Source organism: Hibiscus syriacus, unplaced genomic scaffold (assembly GCF_006381635.1).
Source record: "Hibiscus syriacus cultivar Baekdansim isolate YM2019G1 unplaced genomic scaffold, ASM638163v2 tig00110889_pilon, whole genome shotgun sequence".
NCBI lineage: Eukaryota > Viridiplantae > Streptophyta > Magnoliopsida > Malvales > Malvaceae > Hibiscus > Hibiscus syriacus.
In genome coordinates, this window is record NW_024062899.1 from 1,035,532 (window position 1) to 1,048,832 (window position 13,301).

Consider the following 13,301-nt stretch of genomic DNA (forward strand, 5'->3'; position numbering starts at 1 on the left):
TAATAAAATATGTATTCAAATAATCTTATATTCCTTCAATCTAACATTGCCATCTTACATTTATGATTCTTTCAAAAAAAAAAAAAGCTTATATTTATGCTAAATAAATCAAACAAGATAATATAACATTCTCATAGTAAAGTTACATTCCCGTAATCTTATTCTCAAAGGTAAGTTTACAATCCGTGAATTAAACGCCCCCTATTACCAACATCATGAGAAGTTCTATCTATTTTATTAATTTATCGCATATTTCAATGGATAAATGAATTTAGTCGTGTGTTATGAGTTTATTCATATCTTAATATTATTTAGATTCACACATTTATTTAAGAGAAAAATCACCCATTTCATTTATTTTATGGACTAAAATAAAATTTTAAAAACTAAAGGGACCAAAACTAAGAAATTTGTTTAAAGAGCTTAAATTGTATTGATGATAATCAAGAGGGACCAAACCGACAATCGTCCCATTAAACCAAGGAGGCCACCCATAGCTTTACCCATTCATTTGAATAATTCAACCATTGGACAAATCTACCATTGTGTTAAAACTAACCATGTGATGTTGAACACTACCCATGAAGATAGAAAACAAAATATTTATTTTATTTTCTAAAAAATATTTTTCCTGCAATAAGTTGTAGTAATAAAATACAAAGATTTTTATAAGAAAAAAATAAAAAAAAAGGAAAGAAAGAAGGTAGGCACCCTGACCCTTAAGTGGTAGCGGATTTCATAATAACTCAGATACTCACTATCTATTTCCAGCTGCTGTCCAGGCCTTCAACTCTCTCTCTCAAAAATAAAAAAAAAATTGTCTTTTTTTAGTTTACAGATTCAACTTAGCAGCTTCAGTAACAATAGGCAGAACTCACTTTTGGTGGGGTTTGGGATACTAGTTTACTTTGGGGAAAAGCTTTGAAATGTGGAGATCCGAGTGAAGAAGAAAGCTAGGGTTTAGTTTAGCTTGGGAGACTTTGGGTGTTTATGAATGTGAAAAAGAAGCAAGATCTGATCTCCATGAGGCAGTTCTGAGTAAAGGGTCGTTCCCTGTTCTCCTGGATGTTTATTTTAACTTAAGTTGAGAAGCTCCTGGTGGAGGAAGGGGGGTGGGGGTGGGTAAGTTCTCTTTTTCCTTGTAGCTATGGCTGTTGCACCACTTCTGAATATACTTCAGTAACAAGGGTTATTTGTGTTTTCCGTTTCAATTACTCTTTTTTCTTCGGTGTTTTTTGAGAAAGAAGAAACCCCCATTTTTTCTGTTTTGAGATTTGAAGAATGAGGCTTTCTTCGACAGGGTTTAATCAGCAAACTGAGGAAGGTAACTGTTTTCAACTCTCTCTCTCCTTTTTTTTTTAAAAGTAATTTCCTTGAAGTATGAAGTCGCAGTAGGTTATATGTTTTTGAAATTATGAAGTAGTGAAAACTTTTTGTATAGGGGAGAAGAAATGTTTGAATTCCGAACTTTGGCATGCGTGTGCGGGTCCTCTGGTGTCTCTGCCGCCTGTTGGAAGCCGTGTTGTATATTTTCCTCAAGGCCATAGTGAACAGGTAACCATACCTCTCCCGTTTCTCATATTTGCTTTCGGATTTGATTCTATTTCTCCTTTTGTGCTCAAGAACACAGTCAAATTTTAAGGACAATGTAGAATTTGATGCTATGATAAGGATGTCTGTACATTTTTCGGTAACATGTAGTAATAGAATTTACTTTAAGCAGCCATTTCGGTATTGCTGAGTTTCTTCAATGTAGTCTAGATGTTGATGTATGAATTGGTTAGTTAACAGCTGAAGCTCCTAAATGATAAGAGCGTTCTATTAGGAACCAAATGCTTCTTTCTATTATTTCATTGCGCTGTTGGTTTTATGCTTCCTTCTGCAGGTTGCTGCTTCGACCAACAAGGAAGTAGATGCTCATATACCAAACTATCCGAGCTTACCCCCACAGCTTATCTGTCAGCTTCACAATGTGACTATGAATGTAAGTTAAATACTGCACAGATTACTTTTTGTGTATGGAACCTTTTAGTCGGTTGCTTATCAAGGCGTTTATTCAAGAACAGGCAGATGTAGAAACAGATGAAGTTTATGCTCAAATGACCTTGCAGCCTCTGAGTCCGGTATGGGAACTTGACCTTGTTTGGGGATTTAAGTTCTTGCTAGTCTGTTCATTTTTCACTTCTTGACTTGAAATCTTTGTTGTAGCAAGAGCAAAAGAATGTGTACCTACTGCCTGCAGAACTCGGTACTCCCAGCAAACAGCCAACCAATTATTTTTGTAAAACACTGACAGCAAGTGACACAAGCACTCATGGCGGGTTTTCTGTTCCTCGTCGGGCTGCTGAAAAAGTCTTTCCTCCTCTTGTATGTTTTCATTTGTTACAAGCAATTCAATTCAATAGCATCTGGTTTTAATTGAATTAGTTTATCTCATTATCTCTCTTTAAATATTATTTTACTTTTAGGATTACACCCTGCAACCTCCTGTTCAGGAGTTAATTGCCAGGGATCTTCATGAAAATGAGTGGAAATTTAGGCACGTATTTCGCGGTGAGTGATTAAAACAACTTTTTTCAATACTATGTCCCACAACATATTTAAGAGAAGTTTCAAATTATCATGATTTTGTTCTTTAATTTGTCATCACACTTAAATTGATTTTTGTATTTTTCTTATCGTCGGTTCATTTACTTTTTGAATAAGTTGTTATTTCATTTTGGAAGGTGCTGTAACATTTCTTTAACCCTTGGGTGTTTTATGTAGTTGTTTCTAAAAGTTATGAAGATGACCATAATTATATCCTTGCCATATGTTGCATTGGTTATTTCCTGATTATATTGTGGTTAAGAGCCTGTGGTGCTGAGGTTTAGGTAATATGCGGATCTTAGAAAGTGAAGTTATGTATGATGGATAAGAAAAAAAATGCAAGAGGAAATTTTCAATAAAATGTTACAGTTAATGCTTTCTTGTTGTTTGCTTCATTTTGTTGGATGCATGTTATTTTGTGAATTTCACAGCATGAGAATGACTACTTGTTTGGTAAGTGCTTGTTGTTTCTCAACAAAGGCGCAAAGTTTTCTAGTTTTGTGAACAAATGCCGAAATTCAATGACCAAGGTGCTTGTTTTTTATATTCTTCAAATGCTGTGGATGTGTTTTCTGATAGGAATATCAAATATTTTTGGCAATTTAGAAAGGTCAATTATCTTTAAATCCTTCATGTTGCGCTTTTGATGTGCTTAAGTCCTTTTCCTCCCTTAGGGATTGTGAGGGGGTTGTGAAGATCAATTAGCTGTAAGGTTCTTTTGTTAAAACAATTAATGAAACTATGAAAGCTTAACTATTGGCTAATGATGGTCAATTCATCTGGTAGTAATTCTATAAGAACTACATATGTGCTTTCTTGTATGATAAAAGGGTTTTGAATTTCAATGTGTGTAAAAATCCTCTAATCAATTTATGTATTCTCTCATATGCAGGCCAGCCAAAAAGGCATCTTCTTACAACTGGGTGGAGTGTTTTTGTTAGTGCAAAGAGACTTGTTGCTGGTGACTCAGTCCTTTTTATATGGTAAATTGGATTTTCAGTCTTCCATGCATAATTTATGATTATTTTGTTTGTAATCATAGTACCTTTGCTCTGTGATTGGCTGGAGTCGTATCCTGATAATAGCTATCAAATCCGTGATGTGGTTTCAAATGATATGGTGGAATCATCCTGCTGAGACTATTTGGCAGCAAAATTTTAGTGAACTGTAACTTTTCGGTATTTGAATATATCTTCTACAATAAAGTATTCAATTCCGTTTTTCATTTCTAAAGCGAAGAACCTACTGGTGTGCATCCTCCTTGTTTGTTGCTGAGGTGGCAGTTGGGTGGGTTCACTTGCATTGGATTGGGAAAATTAGGATAAATTTTCGTGTGGGTTGCATCAAGTTCTGGTCTTTTGGTTTATCATTCAGGATTGAATCATTTTGATCCACATCATTTAGTTTTGAAGTCAAACTGATTTAGTTTGCATCATTCAAGTGACATCTCTTGGTCAAATTGGGTTGGGTTGGGCTTGGTTTAGGCTGGTTTTTGAGTTCTACTGCTTTTTTCTCAAGACGCTACTGATCAGTGAGCTTGCTAATCATTATATTATCTTTTATTATTATTATTATTATACATGTTTTCTATCAGGAATGAGAAGAATCAATTATTGCTGGGTATCCGCAGAGTAAATCGTCCTCAGACTGTGATGCCTTCTTCGGTTTTATCAAGTGATAGCATGCACATCGGTCTTCTTGCTGCAGCAGCTCATGCAGCTGCAACCAAGAGCCGTTTCACTATCTTTTACAACCCAAGGTCAGCCACTTAATACTAATTAAAAATTACTGATGTTATTCGTACTTGAGATCTTGTTCATTTATGGTGGCTTGATTGCAGGGCTAGTCCTTCAGAGTTTGTCATTCCTCTTGCCAAGTATATTAAAGCAGTCTATTACACCCGGGTTTCTGTAGGCATGCGGTTTAGAATGCTTTTTGAGACAGAAGAGTCAAGTGTCCGCCGGTGGGTCTTAATTCTCTAAATGTTTTCTTACTTCTGCGAACTGCTTAAATTTTATGATGTTTCCTTCCGCAACTATGGTTCTTATTTTCCTCAAGTAAAAACTTCTATTTTTATCAGTCAATTGACTGTAGTATCATTTGCAACTTAAGTCACTGGCTGTTAATTTGAGTGTTTTATCAGATATATGGGTACGATAACTGGCATTAGTGACTTAGATCCTGTTCGCTGGTCAAATTCGCATTGGCGTTCTGTTAAGGTTGGTTTGAATTTTCTGTGCGCTTAATTTTAGTTCCCAATATTATATTTGTTCCCTTCTTTTTACCCCTTAAATAGGCATGTGTTCGATATTATCTGACATGAAAGAGTTTACATCCCAGGTTGGCTGGGATGAATCCACAGCAGGAGAGAAGCAACCAAGAGTGTCCTTGTGGGAGATTGAACCATTAACAACCTTTCCCATGTATTCATCACCCTTCCCCATGCGTCTGAAACGACCATGGCCGTCTGCGCTACCCTCTTTCAATGGTATGCTGGAATCTTTGCCAAGTTTGCTTGGAATTATACAACCTCTTCCTTGCCTGAAAATAAGAGTTTTCCTTTTCTGTTCTGAATGAGTTTAGTTTGTTGTCAGCTTTCAAAGATGGTGATATGAACATCAATTCCCAACTGATGTGGCTTCAAGGAGGGGTTGGAGATCAAGGACTTCAGTCTTTAAACTTCCAAGGTTTTGGAGTTTCACCCTGGATGCAGCCAAGGCTTGATACTTCTTCAATAACAGGTGTCCAATCTGATCTTTACCAAGCTATGGCTGCTGCTGCATTTCAGGAAATGAGGACAGTTGATTCATCGAAAATAGTCTCTCAATCTCTCTTACAATTCCAGCAACCACAGAGCACATCCAGTGGGTCGCCCGCTCTAATTCAGAGGCATATGTTGCAGCAGTCTCAAACAGAAAATGTTTTTCTTCAGGGTTTTCAGGAGAATCAGACTTCTTCCCAGGTTCAGCTTCTGCAGCAGTTGCAGCGTTCCAATTCGTACAATGATCAGCGCCAACAGAAGCAACCACTGCAACAGCAACAGTTGCAGCGTTCCAATTCGTACAATGATCAGCGTCAACAGCAACAGGCTCAACAAACACTTCAACCACCACAGATGTCTGATCAACAGCAGAGTTCTAATGTAATCCCCACTTTTCCTAAAGTATCAACCAGCCAGGCCCAGTCCTCATCTCTGCCAGCTGATGCTTCACAATGCCAGCAGCAGACATTTCCAGATCATCCTGGGAACTCTCTCGCCACATCTAACGTTTTGTCAATGCAAAGTATCTTAGGTTCATTATCCCATGCTGGAGCTTCCCATTTACTCAGCTTAAATGGATCAAACCCAATTATCTCTTCTTCTGCTTTGTTGTCCAAGGCAGTACCTATTGAACCACAACTTTCATCTGAACCTGCTAACTATGTACTGCCCCAGGTTGAACAGCTAGGAACTGCACAGTCAAGTGGACTTTCTAACCTATTGTCTCCATTTCCAGGAAGAGAGTATTCTGCTTACCCTGGTTCAACTGATCCACAGAACAATTTTCTGTTTGGTATTAGCATTGATTCCTCGTCGCTTATGCTGCAGCATGGGATGCCAAATCTGAAAAATATTGGAAATGAAAATGATTCATTGTCTTTTCCATATGCTGCTTCCAATTTCACAAGTGCTTCTGGCACAGATTTTCCTCTTAATTCAGACATGACTACCTCAAGTTGTGTGGATGAATCAGGTTACTTGCAGTCTTCTGAATATGTGGACCAAGTAAACCCTCCAACTGGAACCTTTGTTAAGGTGATGGTACTTTTCTTTTTTCTTTGCAAATGTCTTCGATTATTTTTACATGAAATGTGGGAGTTGTCTTATTTGGTTGTTAAGACAAATAAATCACTGCAAAACTCACATTAGATTAGGCAGAGCATTGCTGATCTACCGGATTTGTGAACCGTATTATTCTTTTCCCATTTTGGCTGATCAACTGGTTTATTTTAGTAACTGGAACATTTAGTTAATGGTGTGTTGTGTATTAATGGTATTGCATTGGAGACTTTCTATTCAGTTCAAAAGCTATTAGGATTATGTCTAGTTTCTCTAATGGCTTGTGATTCTCATGGTTTTTTGATCTTTTTCTTGTTGATAAGGTTCACAAGTCAGAGTCCTTCAGCCGCTCATTGGATATATCCAAGTTCAGCAGCTATAATGAGCTGCGCTGTGAGCTCGCTCGAATATTTGGTCTTGAAGGCCAACTGGAGGACCCTCAGAGATCAGGCTGGCAGCTTGTATTTGTTGACAGGGAGAATGATATTCTTCTCCTTGGTGATGACCCTTGGCAGTAAGTTCCAAACCACCATTTATTTTTGAATAATAATTCTGTGATGGTGTCTGTTGAGATGGTGATGGATAACAGTCTTTACTTCATAGTTATTTCACCAAATTTCAGACATATGAGGAGCGATAGTTTCTTTCAATGTTTTATGATGATCAGGGAATTTGTGAACTCTTGGTTCTGGTGACTTATTTTTTTTCTTCCATTCGATGTTATGTGATAATCAGGGACTTTGTGAACAATGTGTGGCATATCAAGATACTATCTCCGCTTGAAGTGCAACAAATGGGGAAAGAAGGCCTGAATCCTGCCCCATCTGACCCAACCCAAAGGCTCAGTCACCACCAATAGCCGCAACCACTGCGTTGACTACATAAGCAGACAGGAGTTGTAGAAGTTGTGGTAATGGAATTGCATCTACGGGACTCTTGAATGCTCCCTCGAGGCTGAATTTAGGGAACTGGAAATGAATGTCGTACCTGGTTGTTTGTTTTATGTGAAAGCATGTGTGTTCAAAATCTACTCAGTGTAAATTATAATAGGAAATCCTTGTAACACGACATTATTATGGTACCCAAGAGGCTAAGAGCACAGGTTTTTATAAGGGATAATTGCATTATGGTATCAGCAATAGTGGTTGGCGACTTGCCGTATTATCAATAGTTTTATGACATTATTATTTCCTCCATACCAGGTCTTTTATACTTGTTTTTCTTCAAATATTTAATTGAGCATATGTAGATTTGGCTTGCATTAGTTTTTCCTTAAATTGGAAAGGTTTTTGGTTTGGATTTTAATGGTGATCTTTCTACTCCCACTACATATGATATGACCACCTGGGAGGCAAAGCAAATTAGGAATAGAGTCCTCAAGTTTAGGATTTTATGCTACATTATGTTGACTGTAATTAGACACTAAATTGAGTTTTTATGAAGAAAAAAAACTAGGGTCATAAAAAGAATATACTTGTCTATTTTTATATAGGAGAACATGTATTTTCTAGGGCAAACAATATCTGAATCATGAATATGCTAACATGATTAATTTTAGTTTACGAAAATTGCACAATCATTTTGTCGGCCAAAAAATGATTGCACAATCATTTTCTTCATAAAAAAAATATGGTATTTATTTCAACCAGGGGAAGATAACAATTTTAGCGTCAAGCAAGACACCAACAACCAATTAAAAATAACAAAAAAATTAGAGTGGATAAATGAAATAATCAATCTCCCCCTCCTTATCCTTTGAATCTCTAAGATAAATAACACAAATCTTTTGAATTATATATAATAGTCATTAAGCATGCTAAGCAAAACACCATTATAGGAGCATTTGAGAACTCCCCTTACTACATTTCCTATAATTTTTTAACCCCCGACATCTGCTGCTATATTATTTCCTTCTTTTTCATCTCATTGTTTTTTCAAATTCCATTTGATCTCTCTTCTTCTGTGGCACCCATGACATTAACTAAAGAAACAGGAAAGTCTCTGCAAAGAGTCATCCCTGTATGTGTCATGGTCTGGGCACTGGACCGTGCCCGAGGCTGCCCATGACATGTAGGGGGAAGGCGAATGTTGGTTACCATTCCATTAATTGATTTTGCAGCAAATACGAGAGGAAATAAGCATATATTAGATTCCAGTACCTGAAAGGTATGGGCGCCGATCAAAGGATAGATCTGAAGTTTTCAACAGGATCCGACTCTTCGAGCATCGATGCTGCCTGGAGGCAATCTACGGCTTCCGAAAGGCGGCCATCATCCTTGTGTACCATACCTAAGTGATACCAAGCCTTACGGTTGGTAGGTTCGATCCTCAGTGCATCCGAGAGTACAGTTCTCGCCACAGGCAATGCAATTGACCCCATCTTGGTCAACAATGCACCGATCCGTACCTTGGACGGTAAAAAATGTGGGTCTAGCAGACCAGCATTCATATGTGAAGACAATGCTTGTTGGAATTCTCCACGTTCTTCATGCATAACACCTGGAATATTGTTACACAAACTATTAATAGAATTATAATATCTGGATTCTGGAATTTCTCCCATTTAGTTCTTGCTAAAACTCTAAACACGTGTTCCTTTCTTAAATTTAATTATATATAAATAATTTATTTCCAACACAAACAGCAGTGATAAAAATAAAACTAAAATAAAAAATATATATAGTTAACCATTAACAAAATCCATTTCAGAAAATGAACATTGCACAATCTCCACTATAAGCTTAACAAGTCAAAAGTATAGGTAAAAAAGAAGGTCCATTCAGTAAAATAAGGTTTAAAATCTTGCCTTCTGTATGCAGCAATTCCGCAGAATACTGTTTCATTTCTCTGGCTCTTTGCAAACATACTTCTACATCCTTCCAGTGTGAAAGACTAGAGTACAGAGTTGCAAGGCCGTACCAAACTTCAAATTCTTTTACTTTATCATCAACCTATCAGTAAAAATAATAAAGATCAATTTAGAAGCAATGACAAATTGACAACCAAAATATCAAACAATTACAACACTCAATACAACACAACTAAGCCTCTCAAGGGCTAGGCCTAACCCAAAATTTTTCATGAAGGAGATGAGCAATGTCACCAAATTCTGATATAGAGCATTTTAACTAAAAACAAAAGTGATAAACTAAGCTTTTTCCCGTTAAATGGATCCATGTTTAATGACATTGCTATGTTTGGATCCCATGCTTTTCCAATTGTGCTCTGCTTGAGTTCATTTCTTTTTCATAAGATCAGTAAAAGCAGGGGCCTTTCGGGTAATTTCTCGAAATCCTCTATTGCTATTCCCTCCTCCTTTTGGTAAGGCATCCAGAATTAAGTCAGAACTTAATTCTTAGAATAGGTCTTTGTCTCATATATCGAACAAAAGTAAACCATCCTCATTTCTAGGCTTGCTAGACATATAATGCATTGCAATTTCATAATTGTATAACCTTGATGTAGAACCAGTAGGTGGCTGAGATAGAGAGTAGAAAATTTGATGGAAAATCAGAAAAACAAACAATTGGTAAGTAACAGTGAAAATTAGAAAAGAAACAGAAGAACTAGGAAAGAAAAACCACAGAGAATCAGGGGAGAAAATCATAAAGAATCAATAGAGGAGAAAAAACCCCGCAAAGAATCAAGCAGAAAGCCGTAATGAATCCATAGAGGAGAAAATCTCAATAATCAGCATCACAAAATGTTCATTGTCCTAAACCTAAACAAATCTAAAATAAAAAGTACATTTGTAAGCTAACAAGATCTGCAAATAACATTTGTAAGCTAACAAGACCTGCAAATAACATATATAATACTAAAATCTAATGCTTAGAAATTAAATAAAATACTAATAAAAATGAATTTAAATTTAAAACTAGCCTAAATTTCTATGAAAATTACAATCAAGCTTGTAAAACGTAAAAGAAAGTCCCAAATAAATTAATCCCTCAACTAGCATATTTGTCTCCTCTATCAAACGATGTCATCGTCCCTCATATATCATGCACAACTGCCTGACAAGTCTAAAAGGGACACTAGTTCTGGTATCTGCTATAGGAAAACATCTTCCATGAGATAATTATGTGACCTCATTTCACTATTGTTTCAAGCGAGAGCTTACAATTAATAACCTGATGCTCACTCTGATGTTTGAAACTCAAAATCAGCATAGTGTTCAATAGGTAACACAATTAAAGCACAATGATGCCATAATTAGGCATATTCTTTCCTTAAAATAAGAACCTTGCTTCATTATTCAAGCAACAAAACGTAATTCAACGAACTGAAATTTTTATGGAAAATAGTGTGGTGTAACACCCTATGCCACATGGTACTACTAGTGCTGACATATTGCATTAGGAACAATTAAATGTGGATAAAAGAACCCCAAAACATTCAAAAGAAACATTATTATGAAAGACTTTTTTATTTCTTAAAGCAAATTAAGAAACAAAATATTTGATTGGAACCTGAGAATCAGTTTTCATAGGACCAAGTGCTTTTCTTTGGGCCTGAACCAATGCAAGGAGGTGACGATAAGTATCAATAGCTTTCATCGGTCGTGACTGGGAGACCCTCAATTTTGCTTTCAGCCTGAGCAGTTGTCCTTGCTCCCATTTGCCAGTCTCATCTAATGCAGCATCAGTAACTATCTCAGCCTCTGAAAATCGCTGTTGAGCCGACAAAATTAGAGCAAGCAATCTCCAACCCTTTAATGAAGAACCACCAGTTATATCAATGTACTTCTTTGCAAAACGCAAAGCAGCATTCAAATTTCGCTGCTCTGCATAATGAACTCCCAAATCAAAGATTATATCAGGATTATCCGGCTCAAGGGAAAGTGCTGACTCTAAAGATTTAAGCGATCCATTATGAAGTCGGGACCTTTCAAATTCAGAGGAAGATACTTTAGCTTGCTTTCCCAAACAAAGACCTAACATACGAAGACAGACACCCTGCAGATGTTCATCCATCCCTTTTGCACTATTGACTGCTCTATGTGCATATCCTACACCCTCGGCTGCAAGATGAGGATCCTCACTACAGATCTTGGCAGCCAACAATAACGCTGTGAGATCATTAGGTTTTTCGTTTATATGCATAGACTTTCTCAATATATTCAAGGCAGCTTTGTTCTGGCCCGCACCACTGCAACAAAGAGCTAAGAAATTCCAGCGTTCTGTACGATGAAATACTCCAGGCTTGAGCTGTTCAAGTTGCTTTGATAAAGCATGAGTTTGGCTGCATAAAGAAAGCGCATACATTAAGTTATCCATAACAGAAGGATCCCACTGAACAACGCCCTGGTAAATTTTTTGCATAAGAACCAACAAAAGCAGAATAGCCTCTTCCATATTATTTTTGGGTACATAAGCACCATCAGCTTGAGCACCTAAGCTAGGAGGACCAGCTTCCAACCCACTATGCAAGAGAAAAACTGCAAATGCTTTCTGAATTCTCGCACAACATTCATTATCTAAATTCCAGGGATTGAGCAGTACACGTCTATAAGTAGCCATTGCTTCTTGATAGTTACCAGCCTGCTTCAGAAGCTCCGGAAGTAGCTCAACCGCTTTACTAACCGTCTCCTGCAATCCACTCTCAACTTGGGCATCAGATATCCCTTGAGGAAATATCTTCCCCACAGCATCAAGCACATTTGTACAATCTTTAGCAGCCTCTACAAAACCAAAGAAAATGACATTCAACTTTGTATTCCTGACTGTGACATCAAAAAAAAAAAAGGAAGCGAGCTAGCTCTCTTTCCATTCTAAGTAAGATTCAATTTTCAACATAAAAGGAAGGCGAAATGTGAATCTTTTTCCAATACCGGCAAATTTTCCCAGCTTTTGAAGCGACTTGGCCTTTAAGTAAACCCCTTCAAGAACGAGCTTGGCAGCTTTTTGGTTCTGCGAATCACGATTAGCTCCACCATTGTCATAAGAAGAAGAGATATTAAGAAGAAGAAGGATTATATAATAAGGATTGTCATTACTGAAGGTTGCAGCCCTTGGATTGCAGCTTGCAGATCAATCCCATCTAATACCCGAAGTGCCGCTTCTACATTTCCTCTCTGATACTCTAATCTTCCCAAAAGAGTCCTCGCTTCCTTCAAAGCCAAACAAAATAAAAATCAAAACCCAAATTTTCCCTATTCCCAGATCACCAAAACCAGTATTCAAAAACCAAAAAAAAAAATTAAACCTCAGAATTGAGGGACAAGCGTTCGCGTAAAGAAGATTCAGCTTCTTGGATATTGCCCTGGTCGAGTTTGGTTTCGACATCTTCTGTACTCATGGAATTCCCATTGGCAGAAAATTGTCGTCCCTTAGGACCTTCCGGTGGGGTTTCATCATCGGCCATTGTCCGAGGAATTCGATTTTATTTTGTTGTTACTGTTTTATCGATTATTTAGTTTGAACATAACATTGGATCGACATTGACCTATCTTTGTTGGTGTTGGCTTAAAGGATCTGCAAAACAAAGTCAAAGTGAATTAGGAAGAGAGGAGAGCACGAGAGTTTCGGATCTGTTTTGCGGTCCTTAATCTCTTTCTTCCTCTCCGTCCCCCCCCCCCCCTTCTATCCGAACCTCCAATACTTGTTTTAGGCTACATCTCCATGGGTTAATTATTATTTTAGCCCTTGTACTCTCACTTTATCTGTTTCTCTATTATTTTCTGTCGGTTTAACCGCAATTAAACCCTATTTTAGAATTTATAAATATTTACCATTCAATTTTTTATTATAAATATTTAATTGGGCTAAGCAGCGCAAGTTCTTAGAACCCAACCGAATAATAGAACCTCGACCCAACTCATTGATCCAAAGATGATGAAATTACATTGCTTTAATATCTATTTATTTAAAATTATCATTGATATTAATAT

At 37.1% G+C, this 13,301-nt stretch overlaps 2 protein-coding genes across 4 annotated transcripts; one reads left to right on the top strand and one right to left on the bottom strand.

Moving 5' to 3' along the window:
- Positions 1 to 776: 776 nt before the first annotated feature.
- LOC120144423 (auxin response factor 6-like) lies at positions 777 to 7,605 on the top strand. 2 transcript variants are annotated; one of them, XM_039158475.1, is made up of 14 exons: positions 777 to 1,324; positions 1,424 to 1,554; positions 1,886 to 1,984; positions 2,067 to 2,123; positions 2,209 to 2,367; positions 2,469 to 2,553; positions 3,482 to 3,572; positions 4,184 to 4,348; positions 4,430 to 4,552; positions 4,733 to 4,808; positions 4,930 to 5,077; positions 5,184 to 6,385; positions 6,733 to 6,923; positions 7,145 to 7,605. In XM_039158475.1, the coding sequence occupies exons 1-14, from the start codon at positions 1,282 to 1,284 to the stop codon at positions 7,266 to 7,268; spliced, it is 2,694 nt and encodes an 897-aa protein (XP_039014406.1). In that variant the 5' UTR covers positions 777 to 1,281; the 3' UTR covers positions 7,269 to 7,605. The 2 variants fall into 2 exon arrangements, with proteins under 2 accessions (XP_039014406.1, XP_039014407.1); XM_039158476.1 differs by having other exon boundaries at positions 778 to 1,324; positions 1,442 to 1,554.
- Positions 7,606 to 8,134: 529 nt separating this feature from the next.
- LOC120144410 (protein NPG1-like) lies at positions 8,135 to 12,971 on the bottom strand. 2 transcript variants are annotated; one of them, XM_039158469.1, is made up of 7 exons: positions 12,617 to 12,971; positions 12,408 to 12,521; positions 12,243 to 12,321; positions 10,882 to 12,092; positions 9,216 to 9,360; positions 8,569 to 8,908; positions 8,135 to 8,466 (listed from the first exon to the last, which is right to left on the bottom strand). In XM_039158469.1, exons 1-6 carry the CDS (start codon positions 12,773 to 12,775, stop codon positions 8,589 to 8,591), a joined length of 2,028 nt encoding a protein of 675 aa, XP_039014400.1. In that variant the 5' UTR covers positions 12,776 to 12,971; the 3' UTR covers positions 8,135 to 8,466; positions 8,569 to 8,588. The 2 variants fall into 2 exon arrangements, with proteins under 2 accessions (XP_039014400.1, XP_039014401.1); XM_039158470.1 differs by lacking the exons at positions 8,135 to 8,466; positions 8,569 to 8,908; positions 9,216 to 9,360 and adding an exon at positions 9,571 to 9,740.
- Positions 12,972 to 13,301: the final 330 nt, after the last annotated feature.